Source organism: Mobula birostris, chromosome 1 (genome assembly GCF_030028105.1).
Source record: "Mobula birostris isolate sMobBir1 chromosome 1, sMobBir1.hap1, whole genome shotgun sequence".
NCBI lineage: Eukaryota > Metazoa > Chordata > Chondrichthyes > Myliobatiformes > Myliobatidae > Mobula > Mobula birostris.
The window spans coordinates 14300338-14324053 of record NC_092370.1 but is presented as its reverse complement, the minus strand read 5'-3'; the positions used below and the strand labels follow the sequence as shown (position 1 = coordinate 14324053).

The following is a 23716-nucleotide window of genomic DNA, read 5'->3' as shown; positions in this document are numbered from 1 at the left end:
GGGTTTCCCCTCGATTCCCCAGTTTCCTCGCACGGTCCAAGTGCGTACCAGGTAGGCAAATTGGTCATTGTAAATTGTCCCACAATTAGGTTCGGGGTAATCGGGTGCATCAGAGAGTTGCTGGGGTGGAGAACCAGGAGTATCTCTAAATTTTAACTAAACTTTGTACTTCCTTTCATTGTGCTTTGGATTCCTTAATGGCACTCTGGGAAGTGAGCAGAAGAACATTTCCTTTGGAGACATGGAACATGTCCTGCTAATAAACATAGAAATAAATCTTTCACGTTTTCTACCGATTGTCTTTGCCAGGAATCTACAGAACATTTTATTGTGCATCACTCAGCAATCTGTTCTTTTGTTCGTTGCTTGTTTATCTAATCTCCCTCTTTGAACTTCCACCAAGTTCAGTGAGTGTCTTCCAGATGTCATTTGAGTCCTTCAGCAGACAATAATGGCAGAAATCCTATGTAGTCTCTTCAGTGCAGTAACGTTAGACTGCAAATTCCAGTGGTTTTTACTGAAATAAGAAATAGGCTAATTGGGTTTATTGGGTTGGATCCTCTTTCACTGCAATTTGCTACTTTTTTTCACAAATTCCTTTCTACTTTCTTTGCAATGTATCCACTTCTCTCTTGCTTAAGCCCATCCCCCCTTCTGGGGTATTGGCTGCCAACAGCAGCTTGCCAACAGTCCTCTGTCCTGGGCCTGTCAAGTTGTCCCCAAGTGTTAGCTCATCTTCCTGGTGTCCTTCCTCTCCCAGGGATGAGGTGTTTGGGCTGCCTACAGTAAACCAGCAGGTACTGGACTACCCTGACCTGACTGCATTGTCAGAGTTGACGTGGATAGGTTTTTTCCATTGAGAGTAGGGGAGACTCAAACAAGAGGATATGAGTTGAGAGTTAAGGGGCAAAAGTTTAGGGTTAACACGAGGGGGGAACTTCTTTACTCAGAGAGTGGTAGCTGTGTGGAACGAGCTTCCAGCAGAAGTGGTTGAGGCAGATTCGATGTTGTCGTTTAAAAAGAAAAATTGGATAGATATATGGACAGGAAAGGAATGGAGGGTTACGGGCTGAGTGCAGGTAGATGGGACTAGGTGAGAGTAAGCATTCGGCATGGACTACAAGGGCCGAGATGGCCTGTTTCTGTGCTGTAATTGTTATATGGTTATAAGAAGCACTGCAGGTTAATTCTACATGCTTTCCCTGTGCTGTTTTATTTGGGGACGGTACTGGGGGTGGGCGTGTCATCACTGTTAAATTTGGAAAATGTTTTTAGCATTCCATTAAGTTATTAAGTTTCTAATATCATTCACATTCAAAACTAAAGTTATGAAGTTTTTAATTTGCAGATACCTGAATAAACTTACTTTTAAGTTTATTACCCCTACTGGGGCATAGGCAGCCAACGGAAGCTCACCACAGTCCCCTGTCCTGCTCCATTCTTTCAAGCTGCCCCACGTTTAGCCGCTCTTCTTGCCATATCCTTCCTTTCTCAGGGATGATGTCTTTGGAACTTTTGTTGGTGTTTCTATAGCTCTGGGTTTTTATGGGAAGGGCTTGTGAGTCCATAACAGTAATGTTTTGTCGCTTTTTTTTTTGCATGGGAGGGGCTTGGGGGGTTAGGGGTTTGATGTTTCATCTACCGTGTCCGGGTTAGTTTTTGTGCAAGGGAGGGGTTGGGGGGGGGGCCTGTGTGGTTTGTGAGTTTTGTTTCTTTTTTTCTTTTCCGTGTGGGAGACGGAGAGGGGTTGATGCCTTTTCTTTCAATGACTCCGTGGTTTTTCTGGATGTCATGGCTATCTGGAGAAGACGAATCTCAGAGTTGTACTCTGTGAGCATACTTTGATAGTAAAATGAACCTTTGAACTGTGCTCAGCCTTCCTCCTTCCACAGCTGGGCTAGGGATTCTCCATGGTGGAGTTACCCATTTCTTGTATAATTTTTTCTTCTCAGTTTCAATTTTGAACCTTTTTTATTAGCAGTAGATGCTAGTGATGAGGCTGCAGGAGTAGTGTTACTCCAAAGTGATGAGGATGATGAGGTCAATCATCCAGTAGCTTACTTTTCTTAGAAATTTAATTTGCACCAAAGAAATTATTCAACCACAGAAAAGGAATTATTATCTTTCGCTTTGGCTTTACAACATTTTGACTTGTATGTTGGTACTACTCGGAAACCACTCATAATTTACACCGATCATAAGAGGGGGAGCTTCTTTACTCAGAGAGTGGTAGCTGTGTGGAACGAGCTTCCAGCAGAAGTGGCTGAGGCAGGTTCGATGTTGTCGTTTAAAGTTAAATTGGATAGGTATATGGACAGGAAAGGAATGGAGGGTAATGGGCCGAGTGCAGGTCGGTGGGACTAGGTGAGAGTAAGAGTTCGGCACGGACTAGAAGGGCTGAGATGGCCTGTTTCCGTGCTGTAATTGTTATATCGTTATATGGTTATTGGTCTGCATTGGAGTGCATTCCATGTGGAAAAGTATTTCACATACATATACGGAGAGGTTAAACAGACACGAGTTAAATTCACTGAGATTACTGGATTTTTTCGTGCAGTTGACGTTCTAATGCTGTGAATGGGATCATGTGATGTGGTCCCGAACTGCTGAGCAATGCCTTTATCTAATCCTTTCGTTAATGCAATAGACATCTGTTTTTTTTCCCCCTGGAGGTGAATTGTAATCGACCATTCTGGGGGTGGGGTGGGGGGGGGGCCATCTCAAATCATTCAAAAAATATATAGTTAGGAATTCCTCAATCATAAAATGCTGGAAACATTTCAAAGTTCAAAGGCTTGGCACAGTAGTGTAGTGGCTAGCACAACACTTTACAGTACAGGCGACGCAGCTTCAATTCCCCCCAGTGATTGAATTGAATTGACTTTATTACTTACATCCTTCATATACATGAGGAGTAAAAAACCTTTGTTACGTTTCCATCCAAATGTGCCTGTAAGGAGTTTGTACGTTCTCCCCGTGATCGCATGGGTTTCCTGCAGGCGTTCCGGTTTCGTCCCACAGTCCAACGATGTACTGGTTGGTAGGTTAATTGGTCATTGTAAATTGTCCCGTGATTAGGCTAGGGCTAAATTGGGGAGTGCACCTTGAAGGGCCTTTTTTTTTTCAAGACTAAAAAACTTTATTGTCATTCTAACCATACATCAGCTCTGCAGGGCAGAATGAGACAGTGTTTCCCAGGAGTAGTGCAATCATAACATAACAAACACAACACTAAATAATAAACATAACAATAAATAGTAAAACACAACAGCCACATGTCAGTTAAAATCAAGTTAAAAGTGTCCAAAGCAGAGTCAGGTAGAGCAGCTATTTAGCAGTCTGACTGCCTGTGGGAGGAAGCTGTTTAGTAGCCTTGTGATTTTAGTTTTGATGCTCCTGTAATGTTTGCCTGATGGCAGAAGAACAAACAGTTCATGGAGATGGTGTGAGGGGTCTTTTATGATGTACCGTGTCTTCTGGAGGCATTGACTCTGAAAGAGGTCTTGGACAGAAGGTAGGGAGACCCCAATAATCTTCTCTGCTCCCCTAACCACCCTCTGCAAGGCTTTTTTGTCAATAGCACTGCAGCTGGAGTACCAGGTTGTGATGCAAAAGGTCAGCACACTCTCAACCACGCCTCTGTAGAATGTAGTTAAGATGTTAGTGGGGAGTGATGCTTGTTTAAGCTTCCTCAGAAAGTGCAATCTCTGCTGGGCCTGTTTCACAATCCCAGTGGTTTACGCAGTGTACCTCAGTAAATAAATCAATTTCAGCATTCAGCAGGTCAGGCTGCATCTTTAGGAAGAGAAATGAAGTTAACATTTCAGGCCAAAGGCTTTTCATTATCTTAATGGCTCCATGTTTCAGCCTGCTCGCCTGTCTGATATCAGTTCAGTTAGTTTAATGCTCATTTTTAAGCATTAAGGAGTAAACAGAGCAGACCAGAGCAAATAAGTATGTTTGCAAAAAACCTTTGCGCTTGTCAGAAAGTCTCGACTTCAGAGTTGTTTATTTTTAACTTTTATCAGAATCAGAAACTGGTTTATTCTCAGAATCAGGTTTAAAATCACTGACGTGTCATGAAATTGGTTAACTTTGTGGCAAACATAGCAAAAAGGAAATTTTTAAAAAAAGTAGTGAGGTAGTGTTCATGGGTTCAATGTCCATTCAGAACTCTGATGGCAGAGGGGAAGAAGCTGTTTCTGGATCATAGAGTGTGTGACTTCAGGCTGATGGTAGCAGTGAGAAGAGGACATGTCCCGAGTGATGGGGGTCCTTAATGATGGACGTCACCTTTTTGAGGCATCACTCCTTGAAGATGACCTGGATACTATGGAGGCCGTGATGGAGCTGACTAACTTAACTCTCTGCCTCGATCCTGTGCAGTAGCCCCCGCCCCCCCCCATACCAGACGATGATGCAGTCAGTTCATTGGTCAATAAAACCATAAGATATAGGAGCAGATTTAAGCCATTTGGCCCATCGAATCTGCTGTGCTGTCTCATCACAACTGATCCACTTTCCCTCTCAGCCCCAATCTCCTGCTCTCTCCGTTACCCTTCATACCTCAACTAACCAAGAATCCATTAACCTCTGACTTAAATACACCCGATGACTTGGCCTCCGCAGCCGCCTGTGGCAATGAATTCCACAGATTCACCACCCTCTGACTAAGGAAATTCCTCTGTCCGCAACAAGCAGGATTTCCCAGTGGCCAATTACTTTCATTCCTGTCCTCGGTCCTGTTCTGACAGGTTTGACCACGGCCTCCTGTGCTGTGAGGATGTGGCAATTCTCAGGTCGGAGGCATAACATTTCGTATTCCGTCTGGGTAGCCTCCAACCTGAAGGCAGGATCAAGTTCTCTAACTCCTGGTATTTTCCTTTTCTTCTTCTTCAATTCCCCACTCTGACTCCCTGCTTAACTTCTCTCGGCTTCCCACCTGCCTATCACTTCCCTCAGGTGCCTCTTCTCCTTCCTTTTCTCCATGGTCCACCCTGCACTCAGATCAGATTCCTTCTCCAGCCCTTTACCATTTCCAAACATCACTTCCTGGCTTCTCACTTCATCCCCCCACCCTGCCCAATTGTCTTCACTTTCACCTTCTAGTTTGTCTTCCTTCCCCTTCCCCTTCCCCCACCCCCCCACCTTCTCATTCCGGCTTCTCACTTCCAGTCCTGATGAAGGGTCTCGGCCCGAAATGCCGACTGTTTATGCCTCTCCATACCTGCCGGCTGAACCGCTGAATCCCTCCAGCATTTTGTGTGTGTACCTCGGTCTGGAGCTGTATGTGTAGGCAAAGCCACCTGTGTGTTGTGAAGCCAGATATTGATCAGAAGAATGTAACGGGACAACAAGCTATGCGGGTTGGAGGCTCTTCCCCCTCCAGTGAACGCTCCATGGAAGACGAGCTGGGTTGCGTTCACCTGAGGCTGCGCTGGCGCGTGATGAGGAACCGCTGGGAGTTCGTTACTGCAGAAACCTGGCTGCAGGACAGCATTCCATCAGTTTTCAGGCCATGAAACTCGGAGACTTGGGCTAATATTATTCCCAGTGGCCAAACATTTTAATTCCCATTCCCGTTCTGACCTGTCGGCCGATGGTCTCCTCTTGTGCCACGATGAGGCTACCCTCAGGGTAGAGGAACAACACCATCTAGGTAGCCTCCAACCTGATGGCATGAGTATCAATTTCTCCACCCGGTAAACAAATTCCTCCCCCCACCCCATTCCCCACTCTGACCTTTTACCTCTTCTCACCTGCCTGTCACTTCCTCCTGGGTCCCCCCTGCCTTCCCTTTCTCCTGTTGTCCACTGTCCTCTCCTTTCAGATCCCTCCTCCTTCAAGCCTTTGAACCTTCCCACCCGCGTGGCTTCACCTGTCACCTTCCAGCTAGTCTCTTCCCTTCCCCTCGCCTTTTCATTTTGGCATCTTCCCCCTTCCTGCTCAGTCCTGAGGAAGGGTCTTGGCCCAAAACATCGACTAAATATTCATTTCCACAGATGCTGGCTGACCTGCTGAGTTCCTCTGGAATTTTGTTTGTGTTGCTTCGGGTTTCCAGCATCTTCGGACTTTCTCATCTTTATTATTATTATTTGTTTTTTGTGACCGTATGCACTGTTATAACTGTATGTGCAGTGTGCAACTGCACGTGCTGTGTCAGATACAATGCCGATTAGGCCCTCCTGGCCTTTCAAGTCACGTTACCCAGCAATCCCCGATTTAACCCTATCCAAATCATGGGACAGTTTACAAAGACCAATTAGCCTGCCAACTGGTCAAATTTGGACACTGGGAGGAAACCCAGGTGGTCACGGGGAGAACGTGCCAACTTCTTAGAGACAGCAGCGGGAATTGAACCGGGGTCACTGGTAACTGTAAAGCATTGTGCCATTTTGCACCTTTACTCCAGAGGGAGGCGGTTTCATTTAGCCGTTAGATTGAATGACAATTGATCTTGAACTTGATCAGAAAGGAATTGCTGAGCTCGAGCTCTGACTTGTTTAGATTGTCAACGGTAATCAGAGCATGTCAAAAAGAAATGCAAGTATGTAATCATTCAAATATAGTGCAGGCATCAGGTGAATGTTGGCATGTGATTGTAACACAAATGATCTGACGTTAATCAAAGCTGTTAGCTTTATATCAAAATTATCAGCGGGTGTGGATCCAGTGCAGCTTCGTGCAAATATTGATTGGTGCAAGGGAAGTTAGCAGCACAAGGAAAAAGAACAGGAGTTGGCCATCGGGTCCTTGGCCCCTCCACTGTCACTCGTTATGCTCATGGGTGCTGTTCAACCTCACCAGCTTGTACTTCATACAAGATCATAAAACATCGGGGCAAAATTAGGCTATTCAGCTCCCTGAGTCTGTTCCATCATGACTGATTTATTATCCCTCTCAACCCCATTCTTCTGCCTTCTCCCCGTAACCTTTGGCATCCTTACTAATCAAGAACCTACAAACCTCAGAGTCAGAATCAGGTTTGATATTACCGGCAGATGTCATGAAATTTGTTGTTCCTGGAACAGCAGTACAATGTAATACATAATAATAAAAACTGTGAATATAATAGTTAAATTAAATTAGATTAGATTATGAGGACACGCAGTCCTCTTTTATTGTCATTTAGTAATGCATGCATTAAGAAATGATACAATATTCCTCTGGTGTGATATCACAGAAACACAGGACAGACCAAGACTGAAAAACTAGCAAAACCACATAATTATAACATATAGTTACAACAGTGCAACAACACCATAACTTGATGAAGAACAGTACACGGCACAGTAAAAAAAAAGTTCAAAGTTTCTCGGAAGTCCCACATCTCACGCAGACGGGAGAAGGAAGAAAAACTCTCCCTGCCATGCCCGACCACAGTCCGACTCTGAGTCGTCCGAAAACTTCGAGCTCTGATCAGCCCTCCAACACCGAGTACCGAGCACCATCTCTGCCAAACGGTTCGACCTCAGCCTCGGTCGCCAGCAGCAGGCAAAGCCGGGGATTTTGGGGCCTACTCTCAGGAGATTCTCGATCGCACAGTAGCAACAGCGGCGAACCAGGCATTTCAGAAATAGTGCAAAAAAAGTAGTGAGGTAGTGTTCATGGGTTCAGTGTCCATTCAGGAATCAAATGGCAGAGGAGAAGATGCTTGTTTCTTCTTAATTTGTGTTATGTTCTTTCTCTGCTTTAAGTATACCCTGTGACTGAGCCTCTGCAGCTATGGCAAAGAATTCCACAGATTCACAGCCCTCTAGCTAAAATTGCTTGATTATTACTTAATATCCAGAAATCTATTGATTTCTGTTTTGAACTCTTAAATGTCCCTCATGTATTTGCCTCTTCCACCGCCCCAGCCGCACATTCCACACACTCACTGCTCTCTGTATCAAAACTTCCCTCTGCCACCACCTCCCCCCATCCCCCCAATACTTTCTTTACAAATGTATACCTGGGTTCAGTGGGCAGACTTTCAGCCTGATAGCCCAGAAACACTCGAGATTGTGCAGATGCTGGAAACCTTGAGCAACACACACAGAGAATACTGGGGGACCTCAGTAGGTCAGGCAAAATCAGAAGAGCGTTTGACAGCTCGTGGCCTGTGTTCACTAGAGTTCAAGAGAATGAGGGGTGACCTCAATGAAACCATCAGAGAGTGAAAGGCATCAGAGAGGATGTTTCCGATGGTGGGAGAGTTAAGACCAGAGAGGACAGCTTCAGAATAGAGAGGCGTCCTTATAGAGTGGAGATGAGGAGGAATTTCTTTAGCCAGACAGTGGTGAATCTGTGGACTTCTTTGCCACAGGCAGCTGTGGAGGCCAAGTCTTCATGTGTATTTAAGGCAGAGGTTGATAGATTCTTGATTGGTCTGGGCATGAAGGGATACGGGGAGAAGGCAGGAGATTGGGGCTGGGGCCGAGAGGAAAATTGGATCAGCCAAGCAGAAGGAGACTTGATGGGCCAAATGGCCTAATCCTGCTCGTATATCTCATGGTCTTCTGGTCATTCAACATCTCGGGCCAAAACCCTTCATCAAGAATGGAAAGAAAGTGGGGAAGAAGTGCGGGAATCCTCTGGTCTAGCACGGGGCAACAGGACGGGGCCTGAATCCTGCATCAGCACTTGGGCTAAGCCTTGAGCGTTCGACTAACCGTAGATGTTTGGCAGATGTGGCTGGCGCCAGGGCGGGAGCTGTGAATCTAGTCTGATTGGTCTGTCCTGTGGGAAAAGACAGAACTGTTTGGATTGTCATTGGATTTCCTGCTGTCCTCGACTCAGCAAAGTAAAACATCCTGCTCTTTTGGCAAGCAAAATCTTGCGTGCACATTTGACCTTCAGAACTGTCTCTCTGAGGTGTGTGCTTAAACTCGGCTAAAGCCCAATGTCAGTGTGATCCTAAGAGAAATGTTAGTCAATAAATAACTTATAAAGAGGTATAGCAGATTAGCTCTGTTTGTCACACGTACATTGAAACATGCAGTGGAATTTGTCAATGTGCGTCATTGACCAATGCAGTCTGAGGGGTTTTTAAATACATTAAAATACATATGGGATGGCCCTGTAGCGTAGTGGTGAGCACAATACTCTGCAGTACAGGTGACCCAGGTTCAGTAAACACAAAATAATCTGCAGATGCTGGGATCAAAGCAACACTGACAGCACGCTGGAGGAACTCAGCAGGTCAGGCAGCATGTTTCCATGTTTCCACTGATGCTGCCCAGCCCGCTGAGTTCCTCCAGCGTGCTGTGAGTGTTGCTTTGACCCAGGTTCAATTCCAGCTGCTGCCTGCAGGGAGTTTGCACGTTCTCCCTCTGAACATCTGGTTTCCTCGGGGTATCCTCCCACAGTCCAAAGACGTTCCAGTTAGTAGGTCAGTTGGTCATTATGAATTGTCCCGTGATGAGGCGAGCATTAAATTGGGGGGGTTGCTAGGTTGCGTGGCTTGAAGGGCCAGAGGGGTCTACTCTGCTGCAAAGTGCTGGAGGAACTGGACAGGCCAGGCAGCTGCCTCATCTGCTGAGTTCCTCCAGTATTCTGTGTGTGTTGCGTGCATTTCCAGCACCTGCAGATTTTCTCATCTTTGCCCTACTCCACACTGTATCTCAATATTAAAAAAAACTTTATTCATAATGAAAAAACTCAAGAATAAATGGTACAAATCCTTTTTCATTCTGCGTTCTGTAGACTGTGTGTTAAGTGGTGTTCTATAATAACCAATAGTGCTGTTGCCACTGGTGATTCCCGCAGGTGTCACACTATTACAGTGATCTTGGGGATAGGGTGCAGAATAGGCACCCCTGTCCCTTTGAGTCCCGATGCTCCAGCAATCCCGATTCAGCCCGAACCTAATCAGGGGACAATTTATAACAGCGGTCCCCAACCACCGGGCCACAAGGCATGTGCTACCGGGCCACGAGGAAACGATATGAGTCAGCTGCACCTTTCCTCATTCCCTGTCACACACTGTTGAACTTGAACATAGGGTTGCCAACTGTCCCGTATTTGCCGGGACATCCCGTATATCGGGCTAAATTGGTTTGTCCCATACGGGACCGCCTGTATTTCCCCCGCAAACGTAGAGCGTTCCTGTGAAACCTTTTGTGCCGAAATGGCGTAAAGCGCAGAAGCAATTACCATTAATTTATATGGGGAAAAATTTGAGCGTTCCCAGACCCAAAAAATAACCTAACAAATCATAATAAAACCGAAAATAAATAACACTAACCTATAGTAAAAGCAAGAATGATATGATAAATACACAGCCTATATAAAGTAGAAATAACGTATGTACAGTATAGTCAGGAAGATGAAGGCAAAACCGATTTGTGGGGGAAAAAAATCGGCACGTACATGCATGCACACACAGGTGCCCGTGCAAGGCTTCATGGTCATGGTAGTCTTCCCTGGGGTAAAGTGTCCCGTATTTGACTGCTACTTTTGTCCCTTATTTGGGAGTGAGAGAGTTGGCAACCCTAACTGTAGAAGACATGTTGAGGTGAGTTTAACCCTATTTGACCCCGCCCCACCGGTCGGCCGGTAAGCAAAAATATTGTCAATATTAAACCGGTCCGCGGTGCAAAAAAGGTTGGGGACCCCTGATTTATAATGACCAATTAACCCACCTACTGGTATGTTGTGGAGTGTGGGTGGAAACCAGAGCACTCGGAGAAAACCCACACAAGGAGGACGTCCATATAGCTGACGTCAGAATTGAACTCCAAACTCCGATGCCCCAAGCTGTATAACTGGGGTGGGGCTTCCTCACCCAACCTGTCCTGCAGCGGAAGAACCCTATTCTGTGGTCCTTCCCCACACAGTCTGGGGACTGATTGTGCTGGGCAGTCGGCAAGTGTCACTGGCTTCCGGCACCAATGCAGCATGCCCACAACTCTCCAACCCCGACCTGCCACCTTTGGAATGTGGGAGGAAGCTGGAGAGCCCGGAGGAATCCAATGCATTCACGGGGAGAATGTACAAACTCCTTACAGGCAGCGGAGGGAATTAAGCCCAGATCGGAGATCGCTGATGCTGTAAGGCCTTGGACTAACTGCGACGCTACCCTGCAATGATGCCCAATAGTACCCTCTGGAATTGTTCAAAAGATTTACGTAGTATGACTGATAATGTGACAATTTTCATTATGGTAAAGGTGTCAATTTGTGCTCTGCACATTTCAGTTGCCCAATGGTGTGTCGTATCATACAGCCACGCATCAGGACAGGCAGGGGAAACTGCAAGAGCACCTCCGCCAGCTGTCTGTTCTCTTCCGGAAATTGAGACTGGTCTATGACAAATGCAACGAGAACTGTGCCGGCTTAGATCCCGTCCCAATGGAGGTAAGACGCAAGTGATTCAGGGAGGTGGAGGTGGGTGGTCCCAAAGCATGCCAACAAGATTAGATTTTAAAATTACTTACTGCTTGTTATGCTGTATGCATTTAGGGCAGCAGTGAAGGTCCTCCATCTCTATCTCTCTATCTATCTATCTCTCTCTCTCTCTCTCTCTCTCTCTCTCTCTCTCCCCCCCCCACCCCCCCATACTGTCACTCACACTTGTAGAGGAATTCTTCATCGCTGTTTCCGTAACAGTTTTGTTTTACCAGTCAGGGTTGTTAGCCCTGAGTTGAACCACCGACCCTGGAGGACCGGCGGACCACTCTGAGTCTGGCCTCTGCCCTTTGACCTGTTTGGCATGGGTGACCCCACCAAAGGCCCTGACTCCAGCCAGCGTAGCCCTCCGGGTCATTGAGGCACGCAAGCCTCCAAACCACGACTAGGTTGTAGACTGCCTGGAGGATTTTAAAATTAAGTTTTAGCTTTTTTTTGTCAGATGTAGATCAAAACATTGAAACATACAGTGAAGTGTGTTGCTTGCATCAGCAGCCTGGAGCCTGAGGGTGTTCTGGGGGCAGCCCACAAGGGTCGCCATTGCTTCCGGTGTCAACATGGCATGGCCACAACTATGAAGCAAGGGGTATGTGGACTCCCAGTTGGGAACCATTGCCCTAACCTGTGTGTCTTTGAAATTTGGGAGGAGACTGAAGGAAACACGCACAGTCATGGGGAGAATGTACAAACTCCTTACGGACAGTGGTGGGAATTGAACCCTGATTGCTGGTTCTTCAAAATGCTGAGCTAACTAAGCTCTCCGCGACCATGCTGCCCCTGTAGGAATAATATAGAGATATAGGAACAATATAGGGTGGAGCACCGCCTCATATTGCTTCCTTCTAATCATCCCTTGTTCCAAACGAACGTGAGATTCAGATAGCACACACGAAATGTTGGAGGAACTCAGCAGGCCAGGCAGCACCTATGGGGGAAAAGTGCAGTCGCCGTCTCGGGCCGAGACCCTTCAGCAGGACAGGAGAAGGAAGGGTGAGGAGTCAGAGTTAGGGAGGGGAGGGAGAAACACAGGGTGATGGGTGAAAGCGGGAAGGGGAGAGGAGGGGTGAAGTGAAGAGTTGGGAAGTTGACTGGTGAAAGAGATACAGGGCTGGAGAAGGGGGAGTCTGATAGAGGACAGAAGGCCATGGAAGATAGAAAAAGGGGGAGGAGAACCAGAGGGAGGCGATGGACAGGCAAGGAGATAAGGTGAGAGAGGGAGAAATGGATGGGGAATGGTGAAGTGGGAGGGGGTGGCATTCCCAGAAATTTGAAAAATCAAAGTTCCTGCTGTCAAGTTAGAGGCTACCCAGATGGAATATAAGGTGTAGCTCCTCCAATCTGAGTGTGGCCTCATCATGACAGTGGAGGAGGCCATGGACTGACATGTCGGAATGGGAAGTGGAATTAAAATGGGTGGGCACTGGGAGATCCCACTTTTTCTGGTGGAGGGAGTGTAGGTGCTCGGCGAAACGGTCTCCCAACCTATGTTGGGTCACACCAATAAACAAGAGGCCCACCGGGAGCACTGGTTACAATAGATGGCCCCAGCCGACTCACAGGTGAAGTGTCGCCTCACCTGGAAGGACTGTTTGGGGCCTGGAATGGTAGTGAGGGAGGAGGTGTAGCACTTGTTCTGCTTGCAAGGATAAGTGCCAGGAGGGAGATCAGTGTGGGGGGGGCGGGGGGAGGATGAATGGACAAGGGAGTAATCCCAGTAGAAAGTGGTGAGGGAGGGAAAGATGTGCTTGGTTGTGGAGTCCCATTGGAGATGGCAGAAGTTATGGAGCATTATGTGCTGGATGTTGGAGGCTGGTGGGGTAGTGGGTGAGGACAAGAGGAACCCTATCCCTGGTGGGGTGGCAGGAGAATGGGTCGAGGACAGACTTGTGTGAAATGGAAGAGATGCGGTTGAGGGAAGTGTTGATGGTGGAGAAAGGGAAGCCTCTTTCCTTGAAGAAAGAGGACATCTCCTTTGTTCTGGAATGAAAAGCCTCATCATGAGAGCAGGTGCAGGAATTGAGAGAATGGGATGGCATTTTTACGAGTAACTGGGTGGGAAGGGATATAGTCCAGGTAGCTGTGAGAGTCCGTGGGTTTATAATGGACATCAGTGGATAAGCTGTCTCCAGAGATAGAGGCAGAGGTCGAGAAAGGGGAGGGAGGTGTCAGAAATGGACCAGGTGAATTTGAGGGTAGGGTGGAAGTAAGCGGCAAAGTTGATGAAGTCGACGAGCTCTGCATGGGTGCAGGAAGCAGCACCAATGCAGTCATCGATGTAGTGCAGGAAAAGTGGGTGCGTGACACCAGTCCCAGTGGGAACTTGGACTGTTCCACGTAGCTGATAAGCGGGCAGGCGTAGCTGGGGTCCATGCGAGTACCCATGCCTGCACCCTTTGTTTGAAGGAAGTGGGAGCAGCCAAAAGAGAAATCATTAAGAGTGAAGACAAGTTCCGCTAAACAGAGGAGAGAGGTGGTGAAGCGAAACTGACTGGGTCTGGTGTCCAGCTTTGAGGCCTTCCTGGTGGGGGATGGAGGTGTATAGGGACATCCATGGTGAAAATAAGGTGCTCAGGGCCAGGGAACTTGAAATCATTGAAAAGATCCAGAGCGTTTGAGCATAATGGATGTCAGTAGGAAGGGACTGAACTGGGGGGATAAAACTGAGTCGAGGTATGTATGTGTCTCTGAAATTCAGAGTGACAATTGATTCTGCAGATGCTGGAAATTTTGAACAATGCACACAAAATGCTGGAGCAACACATGCAAAATGCTGCCTAGGTCAGCACAGTGGTGTAATGCTATTGCTGTGTATGTGACCTGGGCTCAGTTCCCACTACTGACTGTAAGGATTTGTGGTCATGTGGGTTTCCTCCCAAATTTCAATGATGATGGGGTTCTAGGTGAATTGGTCACACGGTGTAATTGGGCAGCACAGGCACGTTGGGCCAGACGGCCCTGTTACCATGTTGTATCTCTAAAGAATGGAAAATCATCAGGGCAACATCCTCCACAGATGCTGCCTGACCTGCTGAGTTCCTCCAGCATTTTGTGTGCGTTGGACACGAAATTCCTAAATCTGCCTATGGTGATAAACCACGCGTTTAAAATTCCAGCGTTTAATTTGTACAAGGAGCGTGCTTGATCCACTGTTGGTCACATTGTGGTAGTAATCCCTTTAAAGCAGCCTTCGTGATTAATCAAGTTGGTGAATTATTGTCCCAGTGCTCAAGATAGTAGAAGTGAGGCTGCGTTTTATGTGCACGTGTCTGACGTGAGCAGAAACCCAAAGCGGTTGGATTTGCAGATTCAGAAATTCAGTTTATGTTTAATTTGTCCATTGTTTTTATTTATGTATACTTCATTCATCATTTTTTAAGTCATGTATACTGTGGATACCACTGAATTTGGACACATCGGGACCAATGCATTTTGGTCTAGTTAAGCGGCTGCCACAATTAACCGAAGCTTCATGGAAACGTATAAAAAAGACAATCTACTGTTTAACTGAACGAATAAACTCTTCTTGGGCTTCCAGCTGGGTACAGGTATCGATTATAAACGACGTCTCAATGACAAACTCTGCCATCTTCATTAGAGATACGGTTTAACTGAGTAACAAATGATGTATTTATATGAAATACAGGACAAATTAGAACACTACCAATACTACTACAGGACTATAAAACGGTATTTTATTTCAGAATCAGAATCAGGTTTATTATCACTGGCATGTGACGTGAAATTTGTTAACTTAGCAGCAGCAGTTCAATGCAATACATAATCTAACAAAGAAAAATAATAAATAATAGTAAATAAACAAGTAAATCAATTACATATATTGAATAGATTACAAAAAAATGCGCAGAAACAGAAATACTGTATATTTTTTTTATATAAGTGAGGTAGTGTCCAAAGTTTCAATGTCCATTTAGGAATCAGAGAGCAGAGAGGAAGAAGCTGTTCCTGTATTGCCGAGTGTGTGCCTTCAGGCTTCTGTACCTCCTGACTGATGGAATTAATCCAGTGTAAATGGACTGGCTAATTTTGTTCATTTACAGTCAATCAGAAGAACACGGCAGGTGTTGGCTGTCCATCATTTCAGGCGATGACAGTGTGTGGGAGAGTTTTTAAAGTGGAAAAGCTGTGCGCTGGGGCAGTTCCTGTAATTCAACCTTGGAAGTCCAGGTCCAGTGGTACGAACAAGTGTCACAAACTGGGGACTTCCCTGCTTGCTGTGGATGTCCATGACTTATTTGATGCCTCGTCCTGCCCTTCGCTCTCCCTGGAGCGCCGTGGAGCCGTCTTTCTGGCGTGGGATCTCACTGTAGATCTCATCTGCCCAGACCGCTGGAGCTGACTACGTGTGCTAGGACAGGCAAGTCCCTATCTCACCAGGGTATGAGGCCCAACGGCTACCCTCACCTGGTTTAGCCCACCTATTGAAGTGGCGTACCGCGGTGTGGCCGCTCTGGCAAGCAAACAGGCCGTACTTGGAGCCACATGTGAGAGCTGAGTGTCTATTGGGGACTGAATGTGAGTGAACTGCCCCAGAATGGACACAACAAGCCCCTTCAATAAAGCTGCTACCTCTCCCTGGGCACTCCAGATGTACTGTATTCTTCAAGTAAACATCGAGATTTGACTGCCTTTTCTTAAGTTTCCTCTCATGAAGCAGTTCTCGGTAGCAGGGAATCAAGTCGAGAACACCTCTCTTTGTCTTATTGCTTCGCTCCCAGTCAGGGTCATTATCGATCAGCTGGTCCATGATTTGAGTGATCGTGGTGATGCCAGTGCTGAGGAATTTTGTGCTGAGGTTTCTTGCTGGTATTTCCTCTTCTCCATCCGTGTCCTCATGCATTACTCTGCCAATTCTCGAAGCACCTTCGCCGAAATGTCGACTGTACCTCTTCCTAGAGATGCTGCCTGGCCTGCTGCGTTGACCAGCAACTTTGATGTGTGTTGCTTGAATTTCCAGTATCTGCAGAATTCCTGGTGTTCACATCCATGCTAATGCTTTTCCCAGCTATCTTAGGCTACGTCCACACTACGCCAGGTAATTTTGAAAACGAAGCTTTTTCTCTTCGTTTTGACCCTCCGTTCATATTGAAACGGCGTTTTCATCCCCCGAAAACGGAGCTTTTCTGAAAACACTCTCCAGAGTGTGTAAATTTGAAAACGATTGTTGTGCGTTGTAGTGTGGACGGGGTAAACGGAGATTTTTAAAAACGCTGTCATGACAACACCACAACAGTGCTTTTTCTGCTTCCGCTTGGTACTGCGTGAGCACTGCCGGATGCGCAGTCGGTGTGAACAGCGTGAGAGTTAAATTGTAAAGTGAGCTCTTTTGACTATTTAAAAACGCTGTCATGACGTGCCGGAACGGCGCGGCATTTCATTGCACCGTCTCGGATCGCAAGACCCTGCAGCGGAGAGTGTCAGCTGAGAAGATCATTGAGGTCTCTCTTCCTGCCATCACAGACATTTACACCACACGCTGCATCTGCAAAGCAAACAGCATTATGAAGGACCCCACGCGCCCCTCATATAAACTCTTCTCGCTCCTGCCATCTGGAAAAAGGCATTCGGGCTCTCACAACCATACTATGTAACAGTTTCTTCCCCCAAGCCATCAGACTGCTCAATACCCAGAGCCTGGACTGACAACAACCTACCGTACCCTCTACTGTGACTACTGTCTTGTTTATTATTTATTATTATTTATTGTAGTGCCTGCACTGTTTTGTGCACTTTATGCAGTCCCGGATAGGTCTGTAGTCTAGTTTAGTTTTTGTGTTTTTTCTTACATAGTTCAGTGTAGTTTTTGTATTGCTTCATGTAGCACCATGGTCCTGGAAAACGTTGTCTCATTTTTACTATGTTCTGTACCAGCAGTTATGGTTGAAATGACAATAAAAAGTGACTTGACTTGATTTGACATTGTTTTCTTGAACACAACCCCCCACACAACCTAATAATTTCAGAACAGACAGCAACGAGACTGAAGCCAGAAGAGTTAGAAATGTACTCACCAAATACTTTGACCCATTGCTTACTGAATAAATAAGTATACTCAGTTTGCCCTGTTTTCTGTCCTTGCTTGTATGAAGGTGGTTTACCTATTTATCCAAGTACTTCTCTGACAATAGATGTGTAACAGCCTAATGTATGGGTGACAGACACCAACAGAATCAACAAACTTATTCGAAAGGCCAGTGATGTTGTGGAGATGGAACTGGACTCTCTCACGGCAGTGTCTGAAAAGAGGATGCTGTCTAAGTTGCATGCCATGTTGGTCAATGTCTCCCATCCACTACATAATGTACTGGGTGGGCACAGGAGTACATTCAGCCAGAGACTCATTCCTCCAAGATGCAGCACCGAGCGTCATAGGAAGTTATTCCTGCCTGTGGCCATCAAACTTTACAACTCCTCCCTTGGAGGGTCAGACACCCTGTGCCAATAGGCTGGTCCTGGACTTATTTCATATTTCTTGGCATAATTTACATATTACTATTTAACTATTTATGGTTCTATTACTATTTATTATTTATGGTGCAACTGTAACGAAAACCAGTTTCCCCCTGGGATCAATAAAGTATGACTATGTAACATTGTCTGGAAATACAAGATAACACTGATGCAGACATGTTTTATACATTTAACAAAGTGCTTTATTAATGCAACAGAGTTACTCAATTTTTTCAATGTTCGTCATCAGCCGGGTCATACTGTCTGTGAACTCACTGTCGGTTGCTTCCATACGCTCCAGTATTTTTTTTAGTTTTAAGTCCTTCTGCGCGAGAGCCAACAGCAATTCCTTTTAAGTTTTTCTAGTCTGTAACTGGGCAAACGCGCACCAAGTATACCGTTTCCTCTTCGCTTGTTTTCTGTGTGTCCTGCGCATGCCCAGTAGGAGGAGATTCACCCAAATACCCATTCTAATGTGGACGGAGATATTTTGAAAAACGCTTGGTGTGGACACCTGCCAATTTTACTCAAAACTGGCATTTTCAAAATTATCCGGTCTAGTGTGGATGTAGCCTTAAGGCTGATTTATACTTGTGCGTCAACTCGACGCTGTAGGTACGACATCGCTGCAAACCCTACGCAGAGCCTACACGGATCCCTACGCCGTAGCCTGACGCACACCTCTCCCAAAATGTAACTACGTGTCGTGGCAATGTAGACCACAACAACTGTGATTGGTCCGCTTGGTAGCGTCGCAGTTCCTCCTACGCTGCAATAGCTTGCCATTGGGCGACTGAAGGGCAGGGAAGGAACTCTGGCTGCCTTGCTTTCCATAAAGCTTTACAGACCTCCGAAATTATGGAGGACACATTTTACTTTTATGAAAAAAGACGCTTGCTTTAAACTTGTTCACCCTGAGAAAGACTACCATGACCATGAAGCCTTGCGCGGGCAGGTGTGCGCGCATGCGCGACGTGCCCGAATTGCAGAGTGATGCAGACAAACCAAAGCACAAGTATACATGCTCACAACGCACGTGGGCCACTTGCATAGGTTACAGCGTCCATTTGACGCAGAAGTATAAATCAGCCTTTGGATGTACTACTCTCACTGGAAGTTGCAGGCCGTTTTCCAGACATTATGGGTGGGTGAAACAAATGGAATAAATCGGTGAGGGAACAAGAACGCTTCCACACGTGCGGGGGCGGCAGAGCGCGAACTAATATGTGATTGGCTGTGAGTGGCTCAGAGCGTATGTAAAGCATTCTCATTGACTGATTGAATGTTTACTGTAATGGCAGCTGCTTTTGAGAAGTGTTTAGAATGAATTTTTGTCATTTAAAAGAATTTCAGTGAAGAATTGTGTAATGCTATGCAGGGTCAGAGTGTACTGATGGATGGCTTCCTGAATATACAGCTAGTGAGAGTGTTAAGTGATAAGACAGACCTGTGGCAGGGATCTACCTGTAACAATGTGTTAATGCAGGAAATGGCCAGATAATGCCTTCCCTGATCTCATGCTGAGGTTGTCAATGACTACCAGTTAACACCAACAGTGAGTTATTGTCTTCCCCTGTGTAGTTTCAGTGGTACAGAATCAGAACGTCCCACATCCAGTGAGTCATTTCGATGACCCCAAAGCATCATTAAACACGAGATTATGGCGATGCTGGAAATTTTCAGCATCACAGAGGGAATACAGGGGAAGCTCAGTAAATCAGGCAGTATTTGTAGAGAGGAATAAACAGTCATTGTTTTGGCTGTGAAAGAAAGGTTTTATTTCCTGAAGGCTGTTTCGCATTTTAATTTATATTTTTCACTCAACTTCAAGTGCCACATCATTGAAATGTTCCCACAACCTATGGTCTCACTTTCAAGGACTCTTCATCTCATTCTCAATATTTATTTAACCAATAAATAGCAATGCGAGGCGCTGAGTTATAAGGAAAGAGTGAATAGGTTGGAACTATATTCCCTAGAATGTAGAAGAATGAAGGGAGGTTTGATAGAGGTATACAAATTTAAGAGATATAGATAAATACAAGCAGACTTTTTGCATGGGTTGGGTGGGACTACAACTAGAGGGTTAAGGGTCATGGGTTAAGGGTGAAAGATAAAAAGTTTAAGGGGAACATGAGGGGAAACTTCTTCACTCCCAGAGTCGTGAGCCTGTAGAATGAGCTGCCAGTGCAAGTGGTGCATGCTAGCTCAATTTCAATGTTTAATAGGTCAGATATATGGAAGGGAAGGGTATGGAGGGTTATGGTCCTGGTGCAGGTCAATGTGACTAAGCACTCAGCACAGACTAGATGGGCCGAAGAGCCCGTTTCTGTGTTGTAGAGTTCGATGACTTTATGACTCTATTTATTTTGTTTTGTCTTTGCACAGTTTGTTGTCTTGCACGCTGGTCTTTCATTGATTCCATTATGATTATTGGATTCATTGAGTATGCCCGCAAGAAAATGAATCTCAGTGTTGTATATGGTGACATATGTACTTTGATAATAAAACTACTTTGAACTTAGAACATATTCTGGCTCCATTTGGGGGGAAAATACAAGCACTCTGAGGGTTTGCGCTCTTTCAATATTAACTTTCAAGATGCTTGAGTGTTACTGTGCACTGCTAACTCTGGTCCGCCTTAGATTTGTACAAGTGCATTCACTAACTGTTGAGAAGCTAGAGAAAGTGAGAGTAGTTGTTAAATAGATTTTAAATGTAAGGTTCTATTTATTACCAATAGCAGTAGAAAATGGTGGAGGGTTGCAGCCTCTGCAAACATTTGGATTTTTCCATTTGTTAGTGTTCTTTGATAAAGAGTCAATTCTTCATTAAATCCTCAACTCCAATCAGCTTTTGTAAAAGGAAGGTAACTAGTTTTGCAAGTACATTGAGACACTTCTAATCATTGAACTTAAAATTTGTTCAATGAAGGTGAATAAACAGCTCTCTGTGGAAACTTTCTTTGCTTATTAGTGATCGGTTTGCCTCAGCAACCAAGAATTTCAAGGAATCAGAATTTGGTTTATTTTTGCTGACACATGTCATGAAGATGCTGGAAATCCAAAGCAACACACACAAAATGCAGGCCTTTTACTTCTTACCTGCCTATTATATCCTTCTGGTCCCTCTATCCTTCCCTTTCTCCTGTGGTCCACTCTCTTCTATTAAATTCCTTCCTCTTCAGCCCTCTACCCTTCCAACCCATCTGGTTCACCTAGCACTTTCCAGCTAGCCTCCTTCCCCATCTTTCTCCCCCCCCCCCCCCCCCCCCACCGTGCCACAAATTTGTACTCTGGTGTATTCTCCCTTCCTTTCCAGTCCCAAAGTAGGATCTTGGCCAAATTGTTGACTCTTTGTTCATTTCCGTAGATGCTGCCTGACCTGCTGAGTTCCTCCAGCACTTCCTGTGTTCCTTCCCAGATCAGAATTGTGTGTGGTGTGGAGGGAGCTTACAGATGGCGGTGTTCTTGTGTCCCTGAAACTCTCTCCTTGGCGGTAAAGATTACCGATTCTGTTAGAGCAGTTTGGACAAGTAAGTGTGTCAGTGTTTTAGAGAGGATGCAGAGTAGCCATGGTGTACCAGTGTTGGAGGGAATGTAGGCTACCAATCAAACAGGCTCTTTTGCCTTTAATGGAGATAACTTCTTAAGTTTTCTCCTAAATCTGCTTTCCCACAAACCAGGACCAGGTTTATTAATTCTGTTTTCGGGAGATGAAAACACCGCTTTAGTGTGGACGGAGGGTCAAAACGAAGAGAAAAAGCTTCGTTTTCAAAATTATCCGGTGTAGTGTGGACGTAGCCTAAGTTGATTTAGATGAGACATGATGTCACACAAAAAAAGAACAGGTGCCATCACCTTGTTGTCACTTAAAAACCTCTTAAAGCCTTGGGCTTTTTGGCTCTGCAGGCTGGATAAAAATGACATAAGCTCATGGTGCAGGTCGCGCACCCTCTCCAACACACGGCCTTTGCTCAGCCAGCGAACATCGTTATGCAGCAAAAGATCTTTGTGTTCCGCTGACATTTCCTCCAGCAATGCTCTGAAAAGGTGATGTTGCAGACTAGAACTGTCATGAACGACATTTACCAGTCTCGTCACAGTATCCATCGTCTCTTTCGTTTCCCCACACAGTTCAGTGCCCAACACTGATTTGTGAATAATGCAATGAAATGCCAAGAGTGCTGGGTTAACAGCGGCAAGCCTGCTTACCAAGCCCTTGTGTTGTCCCACCATCGACGGAGCCCGGTCGGTGGCAACGGACACAATTTTGCTCACATCCAAGCCATTCTTCTCAAAGAACTGTGTCAATTTGTTAAAAATTATTTCCCCTGTTGTGCGCCCAGGCAGAGGAAGCAAACAAAGTAGCTCTTCCTGAAAGGTCTTCCCATCAAAAAATCTTGCGAACACAGATAGCTCTTCCATATCGGTTCAGTCACAGGATGAGTCTATGGCTAGTGATATGGCTTCAGCTTTCACCAAATCGGTGAGTAGATTGGGATAACACTTCTCCGCTAAAACTTCTACTGTTCTTGTTACTGTGTTAGCCGACACTGGCATCGTCTTTAAAAGCTTCACAATCCATTTTCTTGGTTTTCTCATCATGACTTAAAACTTTGCCAACCTTATCAATTGCACACGTTTTAATCAACTCGGCATCGCGCGCTCTACGGGGGTGTAGGTCAAGTGTATGGTGTGGAATGAGGTTAAAATAAGAGCAGCGTGCACTTTATTTACATGTTATGACAGGTGCGTTCGCGTAAGTGCCAGTGGGTCCAGACATCTGGTTCTCGCGGTCCGGACCTGGCCCGCGGTCCGCCTATTGGGGTTGTCTGCTATAGAGGCTAGTACTCGTGATGGAGCTGACTAATTTTACCACTTTCTGTAGCTGCTTTTGGTCCTGTGCAGCAGCCTCCCCCACCCCATACCAGACAGTGATGCAGCCTGTGTTGTTTTTACAGGATATATGTCCAATAAAAAAATAATAGCAACCCCTCCCTGCTTCTATTCCACACTCTGGCATTTTACCTCTTCTCACCTGCCTATCACCTCCTTGTGGGTCTCCTCCTCCTTCCTCTCCCACCCCCCCTACCTTTTATACGGGCGTCTACCCGTTACTTTTCAGTCATGAAGAAGGATCTTGGCTCGTAACGTGAACTGTTGGTGTTCATTTTCATAGATGCTGCCTGACCTGCTGAGTTCCTCCAGCATTTTGGGTGTGTTGTCCTGAAGTATGTTGTTTTGCAGCAGCAGTACATCACAATACATAAAAAAATATAAATTACAATGGTACAGCACTGTGCAAAAGTTCTGGGCACATACAGTGCCTGTAAACAGTACTCATCCCCATTGGAAGTTTTCATCTTTTATTGTTTGACAGCATTGAATTACAGTGGTTTTAATTTGGCTTTTCTTGACACTGATCAACTGAAAAAGACTCTTGTGTGTCAAAGTGAAAACAGATCTCTACAAAGATGAGATAAATTAATTACAAATATAAAAAACATGAAATAATTGATTGAAAGTATTCACTCCCTTTAATATGACACGCCAAGTCATCATTGATGCAGCCAGTTGGTTTTAGAAGTCACATAATTAATTAAATGGCAATTTTCTTTTCAAGTCCTGTGTGCTGTCAAGGTGTTACAACTGACTGTAGTAAAAATACACCTGTACTTGGAAGGTCCAACTGCTGGTGAGTCAGTATCCTGGCAAAAACTACACCATGAAGACAAAACACTCCAAGCAACCCTACGAAAAAGTTATTGAAAAGCACAGGTCAGGTGATGGATACAAGAAAATTTCAAAGTCACTGAATATCCCTTGGAGTACAGTTAAGTCAATCATCAGGAAATG

At 45.5% G+C, this 23716-nt stretch overlaps 1 protein-coding gene across 4 annotated transcripts in view; it reads left to right on the top strand.

Moving 5' to 3' along the window:
* Nucleotides 1-23716, top strand: part of LOC140195036 (mediator of RNA polymerase II transcription subunit 30-like) — a 137899-nt gene that overhangs the window by 56467 nt on the left and 57716 nt on the right. For all 4 annotated transcript variants that reach the window (XR_011885345.1, XM_072252642.1, XM_072252651.1 and 1 more), the window contains exon 3: nt 11181-11339. Coding sequence is in view for 3 of the 4 variants with exons in the window: in XM_072252642.1 (XP_072108743.1) it covers nt 11181-11339 (159 nt within the window). In the remaining variant the exon portion in view is untranslated. The remainder of the gene's footprint in view (nt 1-11180; nt 11340-23716) is intronic.